The sequence below is a fragment of the Spinacia oleracea genome, chromosome 4 (assembly GCF_020520425.1).
Source record: "Spinacia oleracea cultivar Varoflay chromosome 4, BTI_SOV_V1, whole genome shotgun sequence".
Classification (NCBI taxonomy): Eukaryota; Viridiplantae; Streptophyta; class Magnoliopsida; order Caryophyllales; family Amaranthaceae; genus Spinacia; species Spinacia oleracea.
Window position 1 is genome coordinate 139119325 of NC_079490.1, and position 21332 is coordinate 139140656.

The following is a 21332-nucleotide window of genomic DNA, read 5'->3' on the forward strand; positions in this document are numbered from 1 at the left end:
CCCAGCCAAAGCCATGGGCGCGCGCAGACAGCAGCATGGGCCGAGCGCTGTGTGCTCAGCGTGGGCCGCAAGGCCTGCGCGGGTGTACGGTGCTCGTGCAATGCTCGTGTGCGAATCCTAAAGCTATCGGGATTCGATAAAAGATTAAATCCTAAACCTATTAGATAAAGTTTATTTAATAGAGTACGTCCTAGCAGGATTCTAATTAAATTAATTAGTATCCTAATAGGATTCCAGTTCCTTTTCCATACCTCTATAAATAAGTGCCTAGGGTCATTATTTACAGATACGATTGAAGTATTCAAAGGGTAAGTTTTTAAAAGAAAATTCAGCCATACACTTGCACAACAATAGCCGAAAATTCCTAGCACCTTAAGGGCGATTCTAGTTGGTCAATCTTGAGGCGGATCCGGACGTACTGTGGACTATCTACGGAGGGACGACACTTGGAGTCCTAAAGACTTGTTCTTGTTCGGTTTGGGCGCAACTAGGGAAGGCACGCTACAAAGTGTATGCATCTATACTATGCTAAATGATTATGTGTAAATAATATGCTTTCCTGGCTTTATGGTTTTTCCGCATGATTTATGTATTGTCATATGTATCATAACCTAACATATATATTATTAATTTAATAGAAAAATAGGCATGCTGGATGATAGTGATTTTTTTTTATAAAATCAAGTATAAGAGAGGCAAATCATAGTATCGATACGTCCAATTAGAAGTATTCAAACCCATATATATAATTAAAATTTATAAATTTACGGGGGATTACAGGACATGAGATGTACATATCGATTCTGATATGGACATGATCTGCACATACTGGTTCTGATCAAGACATAATGGTTCTGATCTGGATATGAAGGTTCTGATATGGACATTATGGTTGTGATATGGACATGATCTGCAGTTACCGATCATACTGGTTCCGATTGAACCAGTTCTAATCTAGGCATATCAGTTAAGATCTGGACATATTGGTTCTTACCTGGATATATCGGTTTTGATCTGGACGTATCGATACTCTAGTAATAATAACAATGATATAATTATATACCAATAATAATAATAATAATAATAATAATAATAATAATAGTAATAATAATAATAATAATAATAATAATAATAATAATAATAATAATAACCTAATCTGAACTTATTTTCTTTGATCTGATCTATTTTCTGATCTATTTTCTAATCTGATATGATATGAACTTATTTTTTCTCATCTCATCTGATTAAATCTGAAATAAGTAATAAGGTCCTGAAATAAGGTGAACTAAACAGGGCATTATTTTACTTGATTAAAATATTTATCCCAACCCCACTTGCTTTATTATTTTATTTCATTCACCTATTATTCCTTAATACCGTGCACGGCCAAGTGTGTCTCCTATTTAAGCACGGAGGGGGTAATTTATTCTGGAGATGATACGATGTATGATTATCAATTATAACTCCGTATTTTGTTAGAGAAATAGCCGGAAAAAGTGATAATAGGAAATTGGAAAGTGCATCAAATCTATATATAATATTAGATCTTGACATAACATCATTGCGTCATGTCATATGCACACATAATTGTTTATTTTGTCCTCACAAAAAAATATGTTATTGCCTGTCGTTGAACCATGACCTTTCATATGTTAATGGAAAGTTTTATCCATTACTCCAACAATACAACTTATGACTCTAAAACAATTTTAAAAAAAAAGTTTTTCTTTTGAATATATAAAAATTTAATGCCTAAATTTATCTATTTGAGTAACAGTTTATGATAACAAAAGTTTTCTTAATTTTTATTCATTTATTAATCAAATCATATATCTTTTATATAGATTTGAATTGAATAAAAAGATCAAACTATATGCGACACTTTGGGACATCGCCCGAGCCGCTAACTAGTTAGATTCTAAAAATCCATAATAATGTACTCCGTATTATTACCATTACAAATAAAATAGGAATAAATCTTATATATTGGGCTTGTTTTCCAATTGCCTGTTGGCTGGTGGTTGTTTCATTTGACTTGTTTGACCGGCTGTTTGTGTTGCTTTTTATGTTGGTTGTTTGACCGTATATTTTGTAAAAATGTGTTTGGTAAAGTTGGATGTTGGGTACTAGCTATCATACAAAATGTAATTACCAAAATGAAAAGTCACAACCAATGTAACAATCTAATATTACTAACTTTTGAGTTTTGGCAGAAAAACCGACTTTTTAACCAAGAAAAAGTCATTTATTAAACATGTACCCAAGGGAAGATTCTCTCAACAATTATTTAAGAAAATTGATGGCAACCAAAAAGAATATATGGGCCCTCAAACCACCCCACGCCCGCACATCGCATTCCCAAGGCCCAACCCCTACCTAACCCGGTCGGCGCTCACGCGCACATCTGTGTGCGTATGTGCACCATACCTCTCTTCCAACTCTTTTTCTTTTGCTTTTCAACAGAATTTCCAACAACATGTACAATCAAATTGCTTGTTAAGTTCACCTTGCATATAGTAGTAAGGAAAAAAAGTCTTAGAAAGTGGATTTTTTTTTTTTTTGAAATAAGCTCAATTTTGCATAAGTAAAGGAGTTTACAAACTAAGGCCCTTATAGACCATTACATATACTACAAAACAAACTAAAAACATAATTTTATTGATTTCTAAGGTAGCATGCTCTTCTTGGTTGGCACCCCGATTGTTGACTTGACTTTGTTTACATTGCCACACTGAAAGTAGCATACCATGCAAAGCCTTTCTTGATGCTTTCTTTGTGGAAGACTGGGATATTGGGACAATACCCTGGAGGTTCCCTTAAATACTGAAACACTTAAAATCCAAAGAAAGAAGTAGAAGAGTAGTAATGACACGAGCCGGTTGCAAAGGAGTTGTGATTTGCTCACAAGATACACGAGTCACTAAAAGTAACTAAAAAAGCGTGCTTTGAACAACAGCGTTGAGATATAATGTTTTGAAAGCGACAAACACAGTCATCGCTAACCTAAAATGAGAATTAAAATAAGTTAATCCCATAGACGACCTAACAACCAAGACACATGTAAACCTAAACCCCCTCCCACACATATCTCCTTTCCTCAACATAACACCCAAAACAGAACCTCCAATGATGCTAACACCACAACAGGTCATTCGACCATTTGAAGAAAAAAAATGCCCATAAGAGGAAATGTCATTAACACACATTCCCTTAAATTTCCTATTACCTAATCCCAACACACCTACTTCAATCTTCCAGATTAGGACATCCCACATAGGACTCCCTAGAAACATCCATGAACTAAGAAACCTAACTTTAACTGAACCTACAACAACCTCATATTGGTAAAAAAAACAGAGCTACCCAAAGCAATCTACATTCAACTACACACAACAACCTATGCATCCACCATAAACACAGTAAAACAACCAAATAAGATAACAAATCCATAATCATTGAGGTTACTAAAATAAGAGGAAATTAAATAGCCTTAAACTGAATCCCGGACCTAACCTTTACCTTTATCGACAAGATCGGGAGTTTCCCGACACTACAAGACGACGACGGTTAGGAAAACTTTAGAAAACAGAGTCTTAATTCCCAAACACCAAGAATACAACCCAAACCCAGAAAATCTATCCCAACAATTAAACCCTACCCATAAAAATTAACCTTTACCTGCGAATAAAACACCGACATCACTTTACCTTTACCAATGACTAAAGCAGCGACGATTAAGAAGTAGATGGAATAGATTAGGTTGAAACTCTGGTCCAATAACCTTCAAAACGGATGAGCCGAAACCCTAGCTTGGTTGGATGGCGGCGCAGCAGCAAAACCCTAGATTCGGAAGTTCCCGATGAGAAGGCCGACGCCCTAAGTGGAGGTGGAAACGTAGGATGTAAGCTTGACTCCTTCTTCGTCTTCTCCCTCGGAAACCCAACAAAACTACTACGAAGAGGACCAAATTCGAAACCCTAATTTCAAAATCTGGGTAAAAACCTCCTTCTAGCTATAACAATCGAAAAATTAAAAAAAAAAACTAGTGTTGATTCTCGCCGGCGACCTGAGATGATAGGCGAACTCAGGCCGCCGATGAGCAAGGAGGCTAGGGTTTGTGGTTTTTTGAAGAGAGAAGGCAGAGAGTTTTTGAAGAGAGATAGATAAAGTTTTGGAATCGTTTTGGATTGTGGTAGAAAGTGGAAAATTGTTGCATCGTTTGGTTGAAAACAAAAAAAAAATCATGAACCACTTGAAGCTGTATACATGTTCTTTTGTAAGTAAGTTGCATTCATGTGAAAAGTTGTGGATTCCCATATTTAAGCAAGTTCCTTTTCATTGATTATTGAACACGTTTCAATAGCATGATTTTAATTGTATTACTTTAATAATCAATAAATCTAATTACAGAGTATAAAAGTTAATATTTTGAAAATATATGTTGAGATCGACAAATCTAACAAGATTAACATGACTATAATTTTTCCTTAAGTGTAAATCATTAAAGGTAATTAAAATGAAATTTATAAGTAGTGTAAAAGTCAAAGTATTATAATAATACACGACAGAGAGTCGGAGAAAGTATATTTGAGATCCAAGGAATTTCAACTCTTAGAATTCCGAAATCAACCTTGTACGACAATCAAATGGAATTTGAATTTATAATTGGATGTTTATTTAACAACTACAGTTACATTACAAGGACAAAGTAGTTTGTAAGCAACATGTTATGAATTAAAGCCGTATTAATTCAATAAAGATCGAAAGATTTTGATTTGTGATTTTCTAGTTGGACAATAAATGAAGAACAATAAATACTCAAATAAATAACACCAAATTTATAGTGGTTCACTCATAAATGAGCTACATCCACTTTTGGGAGGGGGATTAATGCTTGTATTAAACTATTAATCACTTCACACTTTGAGGAGGTATTACAAGTAGAAATGGTGTGAGAATGAGTTTAGATCTACTTTATCTCTGTAACTCTCATGTGTTTATGTGTTTCTCTCACTAAAAACTTTCTAGACAAATTAGAAAATAGGTTTAGTTGGTATATATAGTACCAAAGAAGAAATTGGATCAACGGAGTAGAAAATGCCACGTAGCCCAAAACAAAAGGCGAGAAGAGATCTCGCTCAGTTGTGCGCGCGCACAACCCTTCTGTGGGGGCGCACAACTATTCTGTGTGCGCGCACATGCCATTTTTGTGCGTGCGCACAAAATGCCCTAAAACAGGCAGTATCTCCGTTGAAATTTGTGCGTACGCACAGTACAGAGGAAGCCAATTCTTCATTTCCTTTCTTCCTTAAATTCTTCTTTGCATAATTAGTAAACCAACTATATTCCTCCATTAAGGGTTTAATTCAACTATTCACAACCCAACAATATATATCCATGTACTATCTAACATAGACCTCAAGTACGTAATTAGAAGAAAATTGAGTTAAATCTCTTGGTGGTTGGATTAAATTAATAAATTTTTATGTTAAAAAATACGAGTAATAGAAAAATACGTATCTCCATAAAAGAAATTCAAATAAGTGAAAATCTGGTAAATAATACGTACTATAAATCTTAATTTTCCTTGATCATTTATGCACGTATAAAGTATCATATTTCATACTCTAAATAAAAGTCTCTATCAAGTCGAGTATTTTGGTATATGGACAACAAATAATTTTTTTTTAATAAAATAAACAATTTAACACATGTTAAGAGTCAAACATTTACACCATAAAATGTGAATGTCCAACCTAGCATTTAATGTATTGCAAAAATGTCTTGCCTCCTATTCTAGGTAAGCTACTTAGTAGCTTGAAAAATGAATAGTGGTATTACCACTATAAATACCAAAGCATTCTGATCATTCTAAGCAACTCATACAAGAAATTCATCAGTTGTGTAAACTTCATCAGATAGTAAAAACTCTAGATTTCTTCCTATTATCTCATAGCACGTTATCAACACCAGTTTTTCCTCAAGTATATTTTTACCTGTTACTCAAAATTTAGAAAAAGTGGTATATATTCTTAACAAAATGTTTTTGAGGAGTATGCTCTATAGTTGCCCATATTTGGGATCCTCTATATCAAAAACTCTAAACACCCGTTTTAATCATCAAAGAAAGTCCGCATTATTTTCGGTGTTATGGGCATCCTGGTAAAAAGAGAAAATGCTTATGTACTATATTTATGACACTTGGTTGTTTTTCTTATTCATGCATAGTTGTATACATGTACTCTTACGTACTACTTGCATGCATAGTAATATTAGCCATGCATTATCATTACATATATATACTATTCCTTTACATGCCCACATGCATATAGCTAGATTAGACTTAAAATAAAATAATTTTTTTTTTGATAAAAGAGATGTAGCCTTTATTTTCAGCTATATCTTTATTTTTGTTTTTCGAACCCACGATCTCTTAAACAGACTAGGATTCTCGGACAATTACGACTTGCATCCCGGGGGATATCCTTTGACAAATTTAAATCTATATATACAATATTTCTTTTCAAATCCACACTGACATTTTTTTTTCTAGTAGTAATTAATAAAATTATTAACCCCTTTAGACTATTATATACCAGTTTACCGTAACAAATTGTATAATACAATCATGATTTATCCCCTATAAAAGGGGGATTACCCGTCCCATTTTCACCACACAACATCTTATCTCCTTCTTACTTTTTATCCAAAATCACAAATTTTCCTCTTATTTTCCTCCTCCATTTTTTTCCGATCAAACATGTTTCCGGCCGGCGACCCCAATCCTCCACACGTCTTCACCTTCGAGGAAGATTTAAGAAAATTAAAACAATATTTTGTTTTAATGATGGCCTTAGTAGTCCTTCTTATGGCATTAATTATTTTCATAATTTTCAACAAATGAAGATCTCCATTTTTTTTTATGTTTTTGTTTATTTCCGGCAAGTAAGAACAAAAAGCAAATTCTTGTAGTACTTCATTTTCCATTTTGATGTATTAATTGCATTTTGTTGCATTTTGTATTTTTTTAACCATATATGTAATATTATTATTGTCATTGTCAACTTATTTTTTGCTTAAATTAACGTTATTATAATGATTTATTTATGCGTGATTCATATTAATTAACTAAGGGGGAGAAGAAAAGACAACATTTTAATGATAGTTAGTTATTATGAATATGATTAATTAATTATAATGTTGATTACTAAGTTTAATGATTATTTGATTGTAGTTAAAATGGGAGATTTGATGAAAAGACAATTCAATGTGCTAGACTTGTCTGGGCACAATTTTCTGGAATGGAGTGCACAGATGAATTTAAAAGCCCAATGACTGGACCATACCATAAAAGATATAATGGTTCCAGGCACTACAGAAATCAAAACTGCCACCGAGCAGGAAAAGGACAAAGCCACAATCCTTATAAGGCATCATTTACATGACAGCCTGAAAACTGAATATCTGTTAGTGGAAAATCCCAAAGAGTTGTGGGATAGCCTTAAAGAAAGATATGGACACCATAAAAGGGTGCTCCTACCAAAGGCTCAATTTGACTGGACCAATCTGAGGTTCCAGGATTTTAAATCTGTCAATGAATATAACTCAACACTATTCAAAATTGTATCATTACTGAAATACTGTGACCAAGCGGTCACAGAAGATCAAATGATAGAGAAAACCCTCTCCACATTTCATGCGAACAATATTGTATTGCAACAGCAATACCGAGAGAGAGAGGCTTTAAGAAATACTCTGAGCTGATTTCTATACTACTGGTTGTCAAACAGAGCAATGATCTTCTGTTGAAAAACCATAATCTTAGACCAACTGGGTCTATGGCATTCAATGAATCAAATGCTGTTGAAAGCTCAAACCCACCTGAGGCAAATGGTGCACGTAGAGGTGGACGTGGAGGATATAACCACCGCGGTAGAGGACGCGGAAACCACCGCGGGCGTGGCCGTGGTCGTGGTCGTGGCAGGGGTTATCTCGCCCCTAGAAACAATAACCACAAAGGGCATCAACAAGGAAATCAAAAGCAGACCCCCTCAAAAGAAAAAGACACATGCTTTAGATGTGGCATGCCTGGCCATTGGGGGAAAACATGTCGTACTGCCAAACATTTGGTAGATTTGTACCAAGCATCCATAAAAGGCAAAGGAAAAGTTGCAGAGACAAACTATGTAAATGAGGAAAATACCTCAGTGCCAAGCTTTGATGTGTCTGATTTCTTCGTGGCAATAATTTGATATTTGGGGATAATAGTAACATATAGATACCCCCATCTAAAATTATGTCATGTATTGTTCATATGTATTTTTTTTATGTACTTTTCGATTACCTTGTCATGAGTTTTTAATCAATAAACCTTTTATTATCATCATTTCTCTAAACTAATTGCATATTTATTTATGAAGATATGAATCTACCTGAAGTTGGTTCCCAATACCAATGCCTTCTCGATAGTGAAACAACGCATACTATCTTAAAATATAGAAAGTATTTTTCAAATTTGACAAAGTTTCAAGCAAATGTCAATACTATTTTCGGGACAGCAAAGCTAATAGAAGGACCTGGAAGAGCTTGCATTGTGCTCACAAATAGAACAAAATTGATTATTAATGACGCTTTATATTCGAGTAAATCTCGAAGAAATCTCTTAAGTTTTAAAGATGTGCGTCAAAATGGTTATCATTTAGAAACAATGACAGTGGATCAAAAAGAATAATTATGCCTCACGGCAGAAAAATGTGGCAAGAAACATATTTTTGTGAAATTTCCAGCATATTCTTCGAGGTTATATCGTATAGATATACGGCCAATTGAAATAAATATGATATCTAACAAGAAGTTAGATGACAAGAATTTTCTCACATTATGGCATGACCGTTTGGGTCATCCTGGAACAGGAATGATGCACAAGGTTATAGCAAATTCAATCGGGCATTCAATAAGGAATGTTAAAATACCCCGATCAAAAGAATTGGCATGCTCTGCATGCTCACTTGGCAAATTGATTATAAGGCCATCCAAAAACAAAATTGCCACTGAATCTCCATCATTTTTAGAAAGAATTCAGGGAGATATTTACGGGCCAATTAATCCTGCAAGTGGACCATTAATCCTGCAAGTGGACCATTTCGATATTTGCTGGCCAATTAATCCTGCAAGTGGACCATTTCGATATTTTATGGTATTGATTGATGCTTCAACACGATGGTCACATGTGAGTCTCTTGTCAAGTAGAAATGTTGCATTTGCAATTCTACTTGCTCAGATCATCAAATTAAGGACTCAATTCCCAGACCATACAATAAAGAAAATAAGACTCGACAATGCTGGGGAATTTACATCCCAAACTTTTAATGATTACTGCTCGTCGATTGGAATTTTTGTTGAACATCCAGTGGCTCATGTGCATACACAAAATGGTGTCGCTGAGTCACTTGTCAAGAGACTACAATTGATTGCAAGACCATTGTTAATGCGATCAAAATTACCCTCATCTACTTGGGGCCATGCTATTTTACACGCGGCAACGTTAATAAGATTGTGACCGACAGCTTATCATGAGTTCTCACCATTACAATTGGTATATGGTTAGGGATGTCAATGGGGCGTGGCGGATGCGGATGTTGGTGCCTCCATCCCCATCCCCATCCCCATCCCCACCACAAATTTCCATCCCCATCCCCGCCCCATCACCCATGACGGTACAAAATTCATCCCCATCCCCGCCCCAACGGGTACAAACTAAAATTCATCCCCGCCCCACCACCCGTCTGGGTATCCAACCCCGCCTCATCCCCGCCCCGTACTCGCCTATTTTTTTCTTATTTAACATAAACCTAACAACTATTATATAATGAAATATAACTTTTAAAAAATACCTTCCAATTAAAAATAACATATTAACATTTGGAATGGAAAAAAAAACTACCTGCCAATCATCCATAATAAAATCCATCCAAACAAACATAAAATTCTCACATATTATCCCATACATATAAATCCAAACATAAGAAAAAAATAGACTTCTAATACATCGTAGTTGTCTTTAATTAAACTTGAATTAATCGATCTCAATCCATGTTAATCGATCTCACTTTCACATTCATCTTCTAGTTCCTCCACCAATTTTGAGTACTCCATCTGTTTCAACTCACCTGCATATTTATATACAAGTTTTCAATAATTCAAGAGAAGAGTACAATGTCATTTTAGTTAGGTTGTTAGTTTATCAGACTTTATCCATATAAACAACTAATTAAACTAGTAGTAAACATGAAATTTGAGAGAACGTGTAAATTCTTATTTAATGGTGGTCATATTTCAGCATAGCTAGATAATATTTACGGTATACAAAACAAAATTTGAGACAAATAAAGAATGACGTCTGTTCCCAATTAGCAAAACACATTACCATGTCGAAATAGATTGAATTAATTGAGATCTATAGAGCTAATTAGTAAAAAAAATTAAAATCGACGACAAAAGTAAACTAACCTCGTGTACTGGAGTCTGGAGGGAACAACGAAGAGACTAGATGACCGAGAACTTCCAATAATCCAAATCCAAGCTCATGAGAACCAAAAAATCAGAGAACCGCAAGAGAAGATGGAGAGCAGGAGGGAAGAGAGAGAATGAGTTTTTGAGAGTGACGGCTACTGAAGAAATAATATTAGGGTTGTTCAACTTCAGTCAATTAGTCTTTTAGTCTTCTTTAACTTAGGGTAGTACTTCGTATATGATAATAATCTAATATGACTGATTATAGGGTCTTTGGTCATCTCCAATAGGATAGGCCGAAACTAAATGGGTGGGTAGTATTTCAGTATTTGACAATTTGGGTCGGGTTGGCGGATATTAAACGGGGCGAGAGGGGATGGGGCGGGGCGGGCGGGGATGGGGCGGGTCCAACATAAAATCCACACCCACCCCATCACCCATGGCGGGTACGATTTTTATACCCATCCCCGCCCCATCACCCGCCAAACATCCCCCCATCCCCGCCTACTTGGGGCGGATGCGGGGCGGGTCTCCTATAAAACCCGCCCCACTGACATCCCTATATATGGTCGAGAACCAAATGTCTCACATCTAAAAATATTTGGTTGTGCCGTGTATGTTCCCATTGCTCCACCCCTACGCACAAAAATGGGTCCACAAAGAAGGCTGGGAATTTATGTTGGGTATGATTCTCCCTCCATAAGTAGATACCTTGAACCAATGACTGGCGATTTATTTAAAGCAAGGTTTGCTGACTGTCATTTTAATGAGTCAGTATTCCCAGCCTTAGGGGGAGAGAAAGTGGACCCACGGAAAAAGGAGATTGAAATCATATGGAACGCAACATAGCTGTCAATATTTGATCCACGAACAAATTCATGTGAACAAGAAGTCAAGAAAATTGTTCATTTACAAAGTGTTGCAAATCAATTGCCTGATGCATTCACGGATACAAAGAAAGTGACAAAGTCACATATTCCAGCAGAGAATGCACCTGCACGCATTGAAATTCCCATTGATAATAAGGCCATTGAAAACGAGTCTATGGCACGACGAAAACGTGGAAGGCCATTTGGTTCAAAAGATTCTAAGCCAAGAAAAGTAAAGAGGCCTGATGGAGTAACAAATGAAATCAATATTGATCCTCCAAAAGAGGGTCATGAAAGACCAAATAAAGAGGAAAATATTGATAAAGATGATCCTTCTAAAGAGGAGGAAGAAAAACATAAAGAAGTCGATAACGATGAAATTTCAATGAACTGTGTTTCAACCAAGAAACATTACAACCGGAAAAATGTTATCGTTGACCAAATATTTGCTTACTCCATTGCAATTGAATTGATATCTGATAATAATGACCCTGAACCAAAAACAGTGGATGAATACCGTCGCAGACATGATTGGCCAAAATAGAAAGAGGCAATTCAGGCAGAATTGAAATCCCTTGAAAAACGAAAAGTTTTTGGGAAAGTATCCACTACACCAAAGGGTGTAAAACCTGTCGGACACAAATGAGTTTTGTGAGAAAAAGGAATGAGAACAATAAGGTTACAAGATACAAGGCAAGGCTAGTTGCCCAAGGTTTTTCTCAAATAACAGGGATTGATTATGAGGAGACATATTCTCCAGTAGTTGATGCAACTACACTAAGATTTCTAGTAAGCTTGACAGTTTCGAAAGAACTGCAAATGCGATTAATGGACGTTGTGACCACTTATTTATATGTGTCACTTGACGCAGACATTTATATGAAGGTCCCTGAAGGACTAAAATTACCAGAAAACCACAAACCTAAAGAAATGCTTTCCATAAAGCTGAAAAGGTCACTTTATGGGCTAAAACAATCTGGAAGGATGTGGTATAATCGTCTTAGTGAATACCTTGTGAAAGAAGGATTCAAAAACAACCAAATCAGTCCCTGCGTTTTCATTAAGCGGTCCCAGTCAGGATTCGCTATCATTGCAGTATATATGGATGATTTGAATATATTATCATTGGAACTCCAAGAGAACTTGAACAAACTGCAAAATACTTGATGAAAGAATTTGAGATGAAAGATCTTGGAAAAACCAAATTTTGTCTTGGACTACAAATTTAGCACTTGAAAGAGGGAATTTTTGTCCATCAATCAAATTACACAGAAAGGGTACTAAAACGCTTTTACATGGACAAATCACATCCAATGAATTCCCTTATGATCGTTCGATCTTTGAATGTGAAAGATGATCCATTCAGACCTCGAGAAGAAAATGAAGAAATTCTTGGTCCTGAAGTACCATATCTAAGTGTAATTGGCGCTTTAATGTATTTAGCTAACAATACTAGAACCGATATTGCTTTTTATGTGAACTTCTTAGCCAGGTATAGCAATTCGCCAACAAAGAGACATTGGAATGGAATAAGGCATTTATTCCGGTATCTACGAGGAAAACCAGATCTTGGTCTACTCTATCAGTCAAGAAAAGATGCCACCCTCATTGGATATGCAGGTGCTGGATACTTATCAGATCCACAGAAGGCCAAGTCACAAACTAGATATCTGTTCACTTATGGAGGTACTGCAATATCCTAAAGCTTTTTGTAGAAGCTTACAACTTCTTCCTCAATCGAGCGGGATCCGAAGATCAATCGAATTGAATTGACAACAGAAACTCTCAACGGATCTTCTGCGCGCTGGGCATACTTCACCTGACAACGTTATTCAGGAGTTTCATCAGCAATGGTGAGAGTGGGAAACCTACTCTCCAACATACATTGCAGTGGAGGACCCCGCCAGTGGCATACTTTTGTTTATGGATAAATGCTCTCCAACGGCAAGGTTGAGCTTAACCTTTGAGCGACGTACCGAGGACAGACTTTGACCTTACTTTTTTTTGGCAGGGTGTCGAAGTCCTGAAATCAACGAAACAAACATTGACCGCTACATCATCAAACCATGCGGAATTGATTGCTCTTTATGAAGCTGGACGAGAATGTGTATGGCTCAGGTCAGTAATATCCAAGAAGGATGTGGAATGAACTCAGTAACAGAAAATCCTACCATCATCTACGAAGACAATACTGCATGCATCGCACAAGTAACTGAAGGGTACATCAAGGGTGATCGAACAAAACACATATCTCCAAAGTTGTTCTTCACACACGATCTCCAGAAAGAAGGAACGATTAACGTCCAACAGATTCAATCGTGTGACAATCTTGCTGATTTGTTTACCAAATATCTTCATTCGAAGAGGTTTGAGCAGTTGGTACACAAAATTGGAATGCGTCGTCTTTGTGAGATATATTAAATTGAGGGGAGTATTATATGCACTGCACTCTTTTTCCCTTCGATCAGGTTTTTATCCCACTGGGTTTTTCCTGACAAGGTTTTTAATGAGGCAGTATACAAAAGCATATAATCATAAAAACTAGTACATCGTTAAGGATGGACACTCAAGAGGGAGTGTTAAGAGTCAAACATTTACACTACAAAATGTGAATGTCCAACCTAGCATTTAATGTATTGCAAAAATGTCTTGCCTCCTACTCTAGGTAAGCTACTTAGTAGCTTGAATGAATAGTGGTATACGACTATAAAAACCAAAGCATTCTGATCATTGTAAGCAACTCATACGAGAAATTTATCAGTTGTGTAAACTTCATCAAATAGTAAAAACTCTAGATTTCTTCCTATTATCTCATAACAACACAAGATTTCTAACGGAAGCAAAGATAATTGGCTTTTCGGTTAACTTTACAAAAATCAATTAAATGTTCCTAGATCTTGTAGATATATAACAAAAGTTAGGTACTTATATCCAAAGGGGATGTAGCTCAAATGGTAGAGCGCTCGCTTTGCATGCGAGAGGCACGGGGTTCGATCCCCCGCATCTCCATTACTTCTTGTGCTATAAAGTTGTATTTTTTTTTGGAGTATACACAAATTCTTGCGGATAAAACGAACATTCATACAACGTAGATATTTTCTTTAGAATTTCAAGTAATACTCTCTATGTCATATCATGTACATTGAGCAAATGTAATTGCCAATTCAAGAACAAAGAATATACAGAAGAAACAAAGCTAAGTTAGTATTCTTTGTGAAGCCTAATATCATCGAACCTAAGAAAACTCTTGAACCACTTGACAGAACTCTTAGGAATTCTTGTTAGATTGTTCTTGTAATCCACATAGTAAAGTCCAAACCGATGCGTGTAGCCAAGATTCCACTCCCAGTTATCTAGCAGTGACCATATGAAGTATCCTCGTACGTCACAATTATCTTGCCTGGACATTTATATATCAAATTAGCACATCTTTTTCTGAATACTCACCTCACAAATATGTCGTACTAACAAGCATACAAGTGAATTTCGTGTATACCTTATGGCGGCAGAGAGATTTGAAAGGTAGTCCCTATGAAAATCAATCCTTTTATCATCTTGTAAGGCATCGTTTAAGGCTACATGTGGCGCGTCTTGTTCATCCATGCCTAGCATAATATACTCCAATTTTTATCAGCCTCTAATTGTTTTACAGATTAACATGAAACTTTCAAAAGGTTGAAGGCTGAAGCTATACTATAAACTAAAAAGTAGGATAACAGTAAGTTACCATTTTCAGTAATGAACATTGGTAGATTGATATACCTATCCCGCACATACTTTGTCAAAGAACGCATTCCCCAAGGCACGATGGCTAGCCACCTTGAAGCAGCCTAAGAGAAAAAAATACAACAAAAGTGTAAATTAATTTCCAAAACCCTGGTATAGAATATGATCAGGAATATGTTGGGAGATTACCCTTTCTCCGATTGGTACACCAAACCTATAATCTGGATCCATAGAAAGAACATCATTAATCAATACAAAATTATATAGTTAGGAACTTAATTAGCATTATTAGGAAGAGATTTAAGATGGCTGATCTCTTACGAGAAGTAATGACTGCAGAATCAGTTGAGGCATCTTGGAGTAGAAATTTTCTGAAGCGGGTTCTGTCATTACGAACATACAATGTGGTGTAATGGTTTATACCAACAAAATCCAGTGACTTGTTCAGTAGATTGGATATCTCAGGTGAAATCTCAGGAAGCCTGCTTCCCACAAGCTCCTGCATCGAATTGGGATATTGACCAAAGAAGAGTGGATCGAGGAACCTGATCATTTTACATTCTTTGTGTTATACAGTTTAGAGTACGTAGATCAATCTCATTCAAGAAAAGGCATGAAATTTAAGAAATCACCAACCATCCAAGAGAGAAATCCATTGCCCGCTGTGCTGCATCTTGGTCCTCCTTTTTACTTGTTATTGGTTCATACCATTTCGCATCTAATGCAATCCCAATTGATCCTCCTTGTTTTTCCTAGCCAAATCAAGACCTTTTTTTGTTAATGTCTTTGCACAAGTTTTAAGGAGGGAAAAAGATAGAGAGAAAAGGCAAAATTATACCTTGAAATTCTTTTGGTAAGCATGGTAGACAGCAGCATGAGAAAGGAGAATATTGTGAGCTGCCACATAAGGCTCAACGCCTGACTTCCCCTTCTTACAAAGCAAATGACCAATAAATGAGCACCTCCCGGGAGCTTGGACCCCGAAATCATAGCCATTGATAGAAAATCCATGGGGCTCATTGAAGGTCACCCAATGTTTCACTCTATCCCCGAAAGCTTCAAAGCATGTTGATGCAAAATTCTCAAAGTCTTTACTGGAAAAATTTAAGCAAGTTGTTTTCATCAAACACATTTAGCTAGTCTTACTTATAATTACTTACCAAGTATGAACAAAAGTCCACTTATTTCTTAAGTATATGTTACTCACATAACTTGATTGCTCAACCATCCTTCATAACGGTCTTCAAGAGCCTGTGGAAGATCCCAATGGTATAAGGTTACATAAGGCTGGATTCCTGATTAAGAAAAAAAAATAGTTAATGCAACTTTCCCTTAATAGAAAATTTGATTAAGCCCTTTTATAGAACTATTATTAGAATAAACTACTAGCAGACCACCAATATTTGTCACATCGCTAGTCTGAACTACACTATTAACTTGACAATCAATTCCAAATGGATAACAACAAAGTCACCTTTCTCAAGCAAAGTATCAATAAGATTGTTGTAGTAATTTATCCCTATCGGATTCGGTTCTCCTGTACCATCTGTGATGTAAAAGGGGAAAAAAGCAGCAGTTTAATACTCCGTATTTTTCTTTTTTATATTCATCAAACAATACTTCTTTTTTATATTGTTTGAGAAAAATCTTACTAGGGAAAATTCTTGGCCACGAGATCGAGAATCTGTAAGAATCCATTCCCATATCCTTCATCAACTCTACATCGCTCTGTTTATTATTCGTCCATTAACAAGGGACAAAGTAAAGAAAACAATGGATGTTAATACTACTCCGTATCGTATAGTACATTCTTCTTTTTTAAAACATGAAAAGAAGACATAACATTTGTTTAACATATGGAGTACTCCATTTGACTTAGCTTGGTCATATTATCATGTAACAAGCTGAAAACTTAAATTCTTTGATAAACATAAATCTATACCTAGTCTATAAAAACTCAAACCATAGTGACATGTGTGACATGTGTCCAACTGTCCACTTCCTCATCATCTCCATCCTTTTCCCATTATTTTCTTTCATTGACTAATTATAATGTTATTATTCAATATTAGTACTTGTATTAAAATTGCGGCAACTCAAAAGACAACTTTGAATATGAAAATAATAAACAACTCAAAATTCACCCATAATAAAAACATAGAAGTAAATAACCACAAATAAATAACATTCGTAATTATAACTTAATACTCCGTAATCGTTTTAAATTCTTAACTTCGGGAAATAATAAGAGTCGCATAAATCTATCATCTCCTTTGCCCCCTATAAATAAATTTGACTACCAAACCTTTTTGGTTATATCATTCGCACGATCAATTGATCAACATACATTTCAGAGGTAATATGCCTTTATTTCGTGTTTTTTCTACCTTTTTAATGACTATTTTTTTGTAGTACCTTTTTCAATGACTATGTCTTATTTTTTCCCTTTATTTTTATTATTTTAATTAATGATCATTTTTCTTTGCCATGTTGGAAGAAATTATATTGTATATCACGTTATCACTGTAGTTGAGTGTTACTCCTGAATTTTGTTTAGGCTGAATTTATAATAACATTAAAGTAGAAAAAGAGTAATAAACATAAAGTGGCTATAATTATTTATATTTTACACTAAGCAAATATTTGTGAAAGTACCACATAAAAAAATTATATTTTATGATACCTAACAGTTGTATGTGAGGGATAAAAGTTTTCACACTTTATATATATAATGCTCACGTGCATTGCACGGGTCAAAATACTAGTTAATATATATAAAAACCATTCAAATTAGGTAGCCGACCAATAGGTCCATTAGGGTACATTATCATTAGAGGGATAGAAACTACTCCCTATGTGCTACATTATTTTATACTAGTCTTATATGCACGCGATGCGTGCAAATATAAGAAACAGATTTGTGCTATTACATTTAAAACTGAAATAACATGTAAAAAATATAATATAAATGCGATGCGTGCGAATATAAGAAACATATAAGTTAGACAGAGGTGAACCCATATAAACAAATTGATTAAAATGGTAAAAGTTTATTTAAGGGACTAGATTGATTAAAATGCTTTTTTGGGCTTTTTCTATTGGGTATTATTTAAGTGTGGATGGTATTTTAGTAATCCAAGAGGGACACCAAAAGTGGATTTACTAAAATAACCTCAAGTTCGGTTGGTCTCTCTCTTTTTCTTTTCTTTTTTCTGACTTGGACATATTATCATGAAATGAAACAAGCTACAAACTTACATGTCCTTTATTCTTTGATTAACACAAATGCATTTTAAAATCATTCAAATTAAGTAGCTCAGTAGTACTCCACTAGGCTACAAGTCATCGACCTTAACCACTAGGCCAAGCCATCAGTGGTAATTTGGTAGTGTACATTGTAGGTAGATAATGCAACATTAAGTATTCAACGCTTCGTATATACTTGGTAGTTGGTACGTACGTAGTACTCGTAGATAAGGAAGGTAAAGGTAGACCTAAACCACACATTTTAAAATCAACGGGCTCATATTAGTGGGAAGGGAAAATCAGGGACGGATATTTATCCCAAACCTTTAAAATGCATGCATTGAAAATACTATGCTTATCAATAGTGTTTTGAGTGTTAAAACCTTGAAATTCACTATTCACAAGGGATTGAAAATTGAAACCTTCCCTTTAGAAGCTCTATATTGACATTTGCAAAGGTCTTGAGTTCAAATCCCCTAACTTACATATTCTTCTTCCTCTTTCCCCAAACCTTTATACTTACAAAATCGTTCTACGAGTTGACATTATTGGAATAACGAGTTGACATTATTTTAAATAGCAGGGTATTTCAATTGTGACTATTATTAGTAACTAAGTTACATTCTACATTCGTTAAATTAATTCTTAATTACTTAATTAGGCAACATAATTACCCAACTTATTTTGCAAATTGATTTCAATTTCTTGGGGGACCACGCGCGAGGTCCAACAACTAGTGAGAAAAAATAGGGGGTTTTGAAAAGATAATATATGAGACATTGATTTCATTCAATGGTTGATATTGCTCAAACTCTATCTTGTAGAGTTGTTTTAGAACACTAGAGGATCCAAAATCTAAAGATATCGGTACTTCTTGATAGATCTCGGTACATCATTATTGTTGTTATTTTCTTTTAACGTCACTAACTAATAGTTCTTCCGACCTTAAACAAAAGACACCATTGATTTTTCTAATTTTCTTTTAGACTTTGTTATCCAACTTTACATTAATAATATGCCAAATACGGTACTAAATACTCTGTCTTTAACAAAGAAAACTAAATTTAAACCTAAACAAACAAAACAATCCCAAATTTGACAAAATTTACCTTGAATCTATGGTATTGATCAACAGCTACATCCGCATCGCTAAAATCCAATATCCTCCCTTCAATTTAATAGAAAATAACAAATTAATCAATTGTGCTACATAATACTTCTACTTAATCAAAATTAAGAAATTAAAATACTACCCCTCAAACGAAAACAAAAAAAAACAAAAAAAGAAAAAAAAGAAAACTACATAATGCTTCAATTTAATCAAATTAATGAAGCAATTATATTACATAATATCCTAAGAACATTAAAATTAACAAATTAATTAGTAATTGTACTAATAATTAACCTTCAAAAAAAATTGTACTAATAATTAAAAATAATAATACCTGGGAGTCTGGAGAAAGTATCCCATATGCTCTTCCCTCGATTTCCTTCATTTACAGCTCCTTCAAACTGCAGATTTTTTTTTATGAAAACAGTCAACTTTATTAAAAAGAACTAAAATCGATAAAATAAAAAGAAAGAAAAAAGAACCTGGTAAGCTGAAGAAGCGGTGCCAAAGATAAACCCATCTGGAAAATCAGCTCTACTAATAAATTCATCACCATTAGCAGATTGAATTGGTATTGCACAGAAAAATAACAAGTTTGCCGCAAAAAACAGAGCAATTTTGGGTGCAGGCGTCATTTTCTATTAAGATTTTAAATTATGAGAAAATTGAAAAACATATACTTATGCAAAAATATTTGCTTTGAAGATTGAAATTAAAGAATTAGATATTTATTTTATTATGGGTTGCTTGGAATTAAAATAAATTGAGGTGGACAGGTGGTGGGACTTTTTGGGAAGGTTGCGGGAGTTTAAGGCTAAGCTAATGTTTTGAAAGTAATGTGTGGTTTTATAGTTACATTTGTGTGGGAGGGGCGTACTTTCAGTACAAGTTTAGAAGATGAGATGGTCTTATAGTACTCTTATCCCTATCTTTCTAGGAAATAGAAATATGGATTAATTTATTGAGTAGGTGACGGGAAAAGATTCTTATTAGATTGACACATTAACATTAGACATAAAGTTATTTTAAAGTGGAGAACAGATGATAAATATTTTTGTTGTCTGGAACTTCTTAATAAATTTGATGTTATGATTTGTGACCATGAAATAACGAGACTAAACATTCACTATTACAGTTTATATGATGCTCTCTATTAAAAAGACTAAACATAAAGCTAATCCAATAATTATCTTACAAATATTATAAGTTCTAAGTATAGTATTGAATTAACTTGATAAGATTCTCTCTATTAAAAAGACTTGTTAAAATCATAAAATAAGAATTTCATTGTATACTTCTTATTGATAAGTCTTGTTTATTGGCCATCCTAATCTCCAAAGACAAGAACTTAGACATTCAAATTTATAATTTGGTCGGCAAAGGGAGTTGCTTGAATTAGAATGGTTAAATGAATAGAATCATTAGACGAATGGTGAGGTCTGTCTGATCAACAATATAAAGACGATCTTTTCCAACTTATACCAAGTTAAATGTGAGGTCTGGCTGATAAAAAAATCTCGGATCTATTCCACATAAATTGACTAGCGTCCACTTAACTGCTTGAGTTTTTACAAGGTGTTTAAAAAGATTTCATATGGAATAATAATAAAACGGAAATATTTTAATTTTTATAAAAACAGAAATCAAATTTCACAAGGTATTTAAAAAGATTTCATATGAAATAATAAAAAAACAGAAATCAATTTTGACTTTTCTAAAAACAAAAATCGAAAACTCACAAAGATAACGAACAAGCCTTGAATTACCAAACACATCACACACGTACGCAATTCATGGACTATGGACCGTGGTGCACATAGAGCTATGTGCACCATGGTCCACTTTCTAAATTGCGCACACGTACGTGT

General features: G+C 34.7%; 3 protein-coding genes, 1 long non-coding RNA gene and 1 other non-coding gene across 6 annotated transcripts; 3 read left to right on the forward strand and 2 right to left on the reverse strand.

Moving 5' to 3' along the window:
* The first annotated feature begins 7359 nt into the window (after nt 1–7359).
* LOC110797946 (uncharacterized) lies at nt 7360–8252 on the forward strand. Its single transcript, XM_056842315.1, has 2 exons — nt 7360–7710; nt 7791–8252. Exons 1-2 carry the CDS (start codon nt 7360–7362, stop codon nt 8250–8252), a joined length of 813 nt encoding a protein of 270 aa, XP_056698293.1.
* Nucleotides 8253–9927: 1675 nt separating this feature from the next.
* Nucleotides 9928–10819, reverse strand: LOC130472561 (uncharacterized). The gene is made up of 2 exons (XR_008933126.1): nt 10510–10819; nt 9928–10169 (listed from the first exon to the last, which is right to left on the reverse strand). It is a non-coding gene; the product is annotated as an uncharacterized lncRNA (long non-coding RNA).
* A 1857-nt stretch (nt 10820–12676) lies between these two features.
* LOC130471951 (secreted RxLR effector protein 161-like) lies at nt 12677–13472 on the forward strand. Its single transcript, XM_056842316.1, has 2 exons — nt 12677–13067; nt 13393–13472. Exons 1-2 carry the CDS (start codon nt 12677–12679, stop codon nt 13470–13472), a joined length of 471 nt encoding a protein of 156 aa, XP_056698294.1.
* Nucleotides 13473–14317: 845 nt separating this feature from the next.
* On the forward strand, nt 14318–14390 carry TRNAA-UGC (transfer RNA alanine (anticodon UGC)). Its single transcript has one exon. It is a non-coding gene; the product is annotated as a tRNA-Ala (tRNA).
* A 69-nt stretch (nt 14391–14459) lies between these two features.
* Nucleotides 14460–20353, reverse strand: LOC110797952 (putative beta-glucosidase 41). 2 transcript variants are annotated; one of them, XM_022003085.2, is made up of 13 exons: nt 19947–20353; nt 19799–19865; nt 19463–19521; nt 16760–16835; nt 16582–16653; nt 16315–16402; nt 15946–16201; nt 15744–15859; nt 15429–15652; nt 15297–15328; nt 15109–15211; nt 14878–14986; nt 14460–14781 (listed from the first exon to the last, which is right to left on the reverse strand). In XM_022003085.2, exons 1-13 carry the CDS (start codon nt 20097–20099, stop codon nt 14583–14585), a joined length of 1554 nt encoding a protein of 517 aa, XP_021858777.1. In that variant the 5' UTR covers nt 20100–20353; the 3' UTR covers nt 14460–14582. The 2 variants fall into 2 exon arrangements, with proteins under 2 accessions (XP_021858777.1, XP_056682622.1); XM_056826644.1 differs by lacking the exons at nt 16582–16653; nt 16760–16835 and having other exon boundaries at nt 16315–16358.
* Nucleotides 20354–21332: the final 979 nt, after the last annotated feature.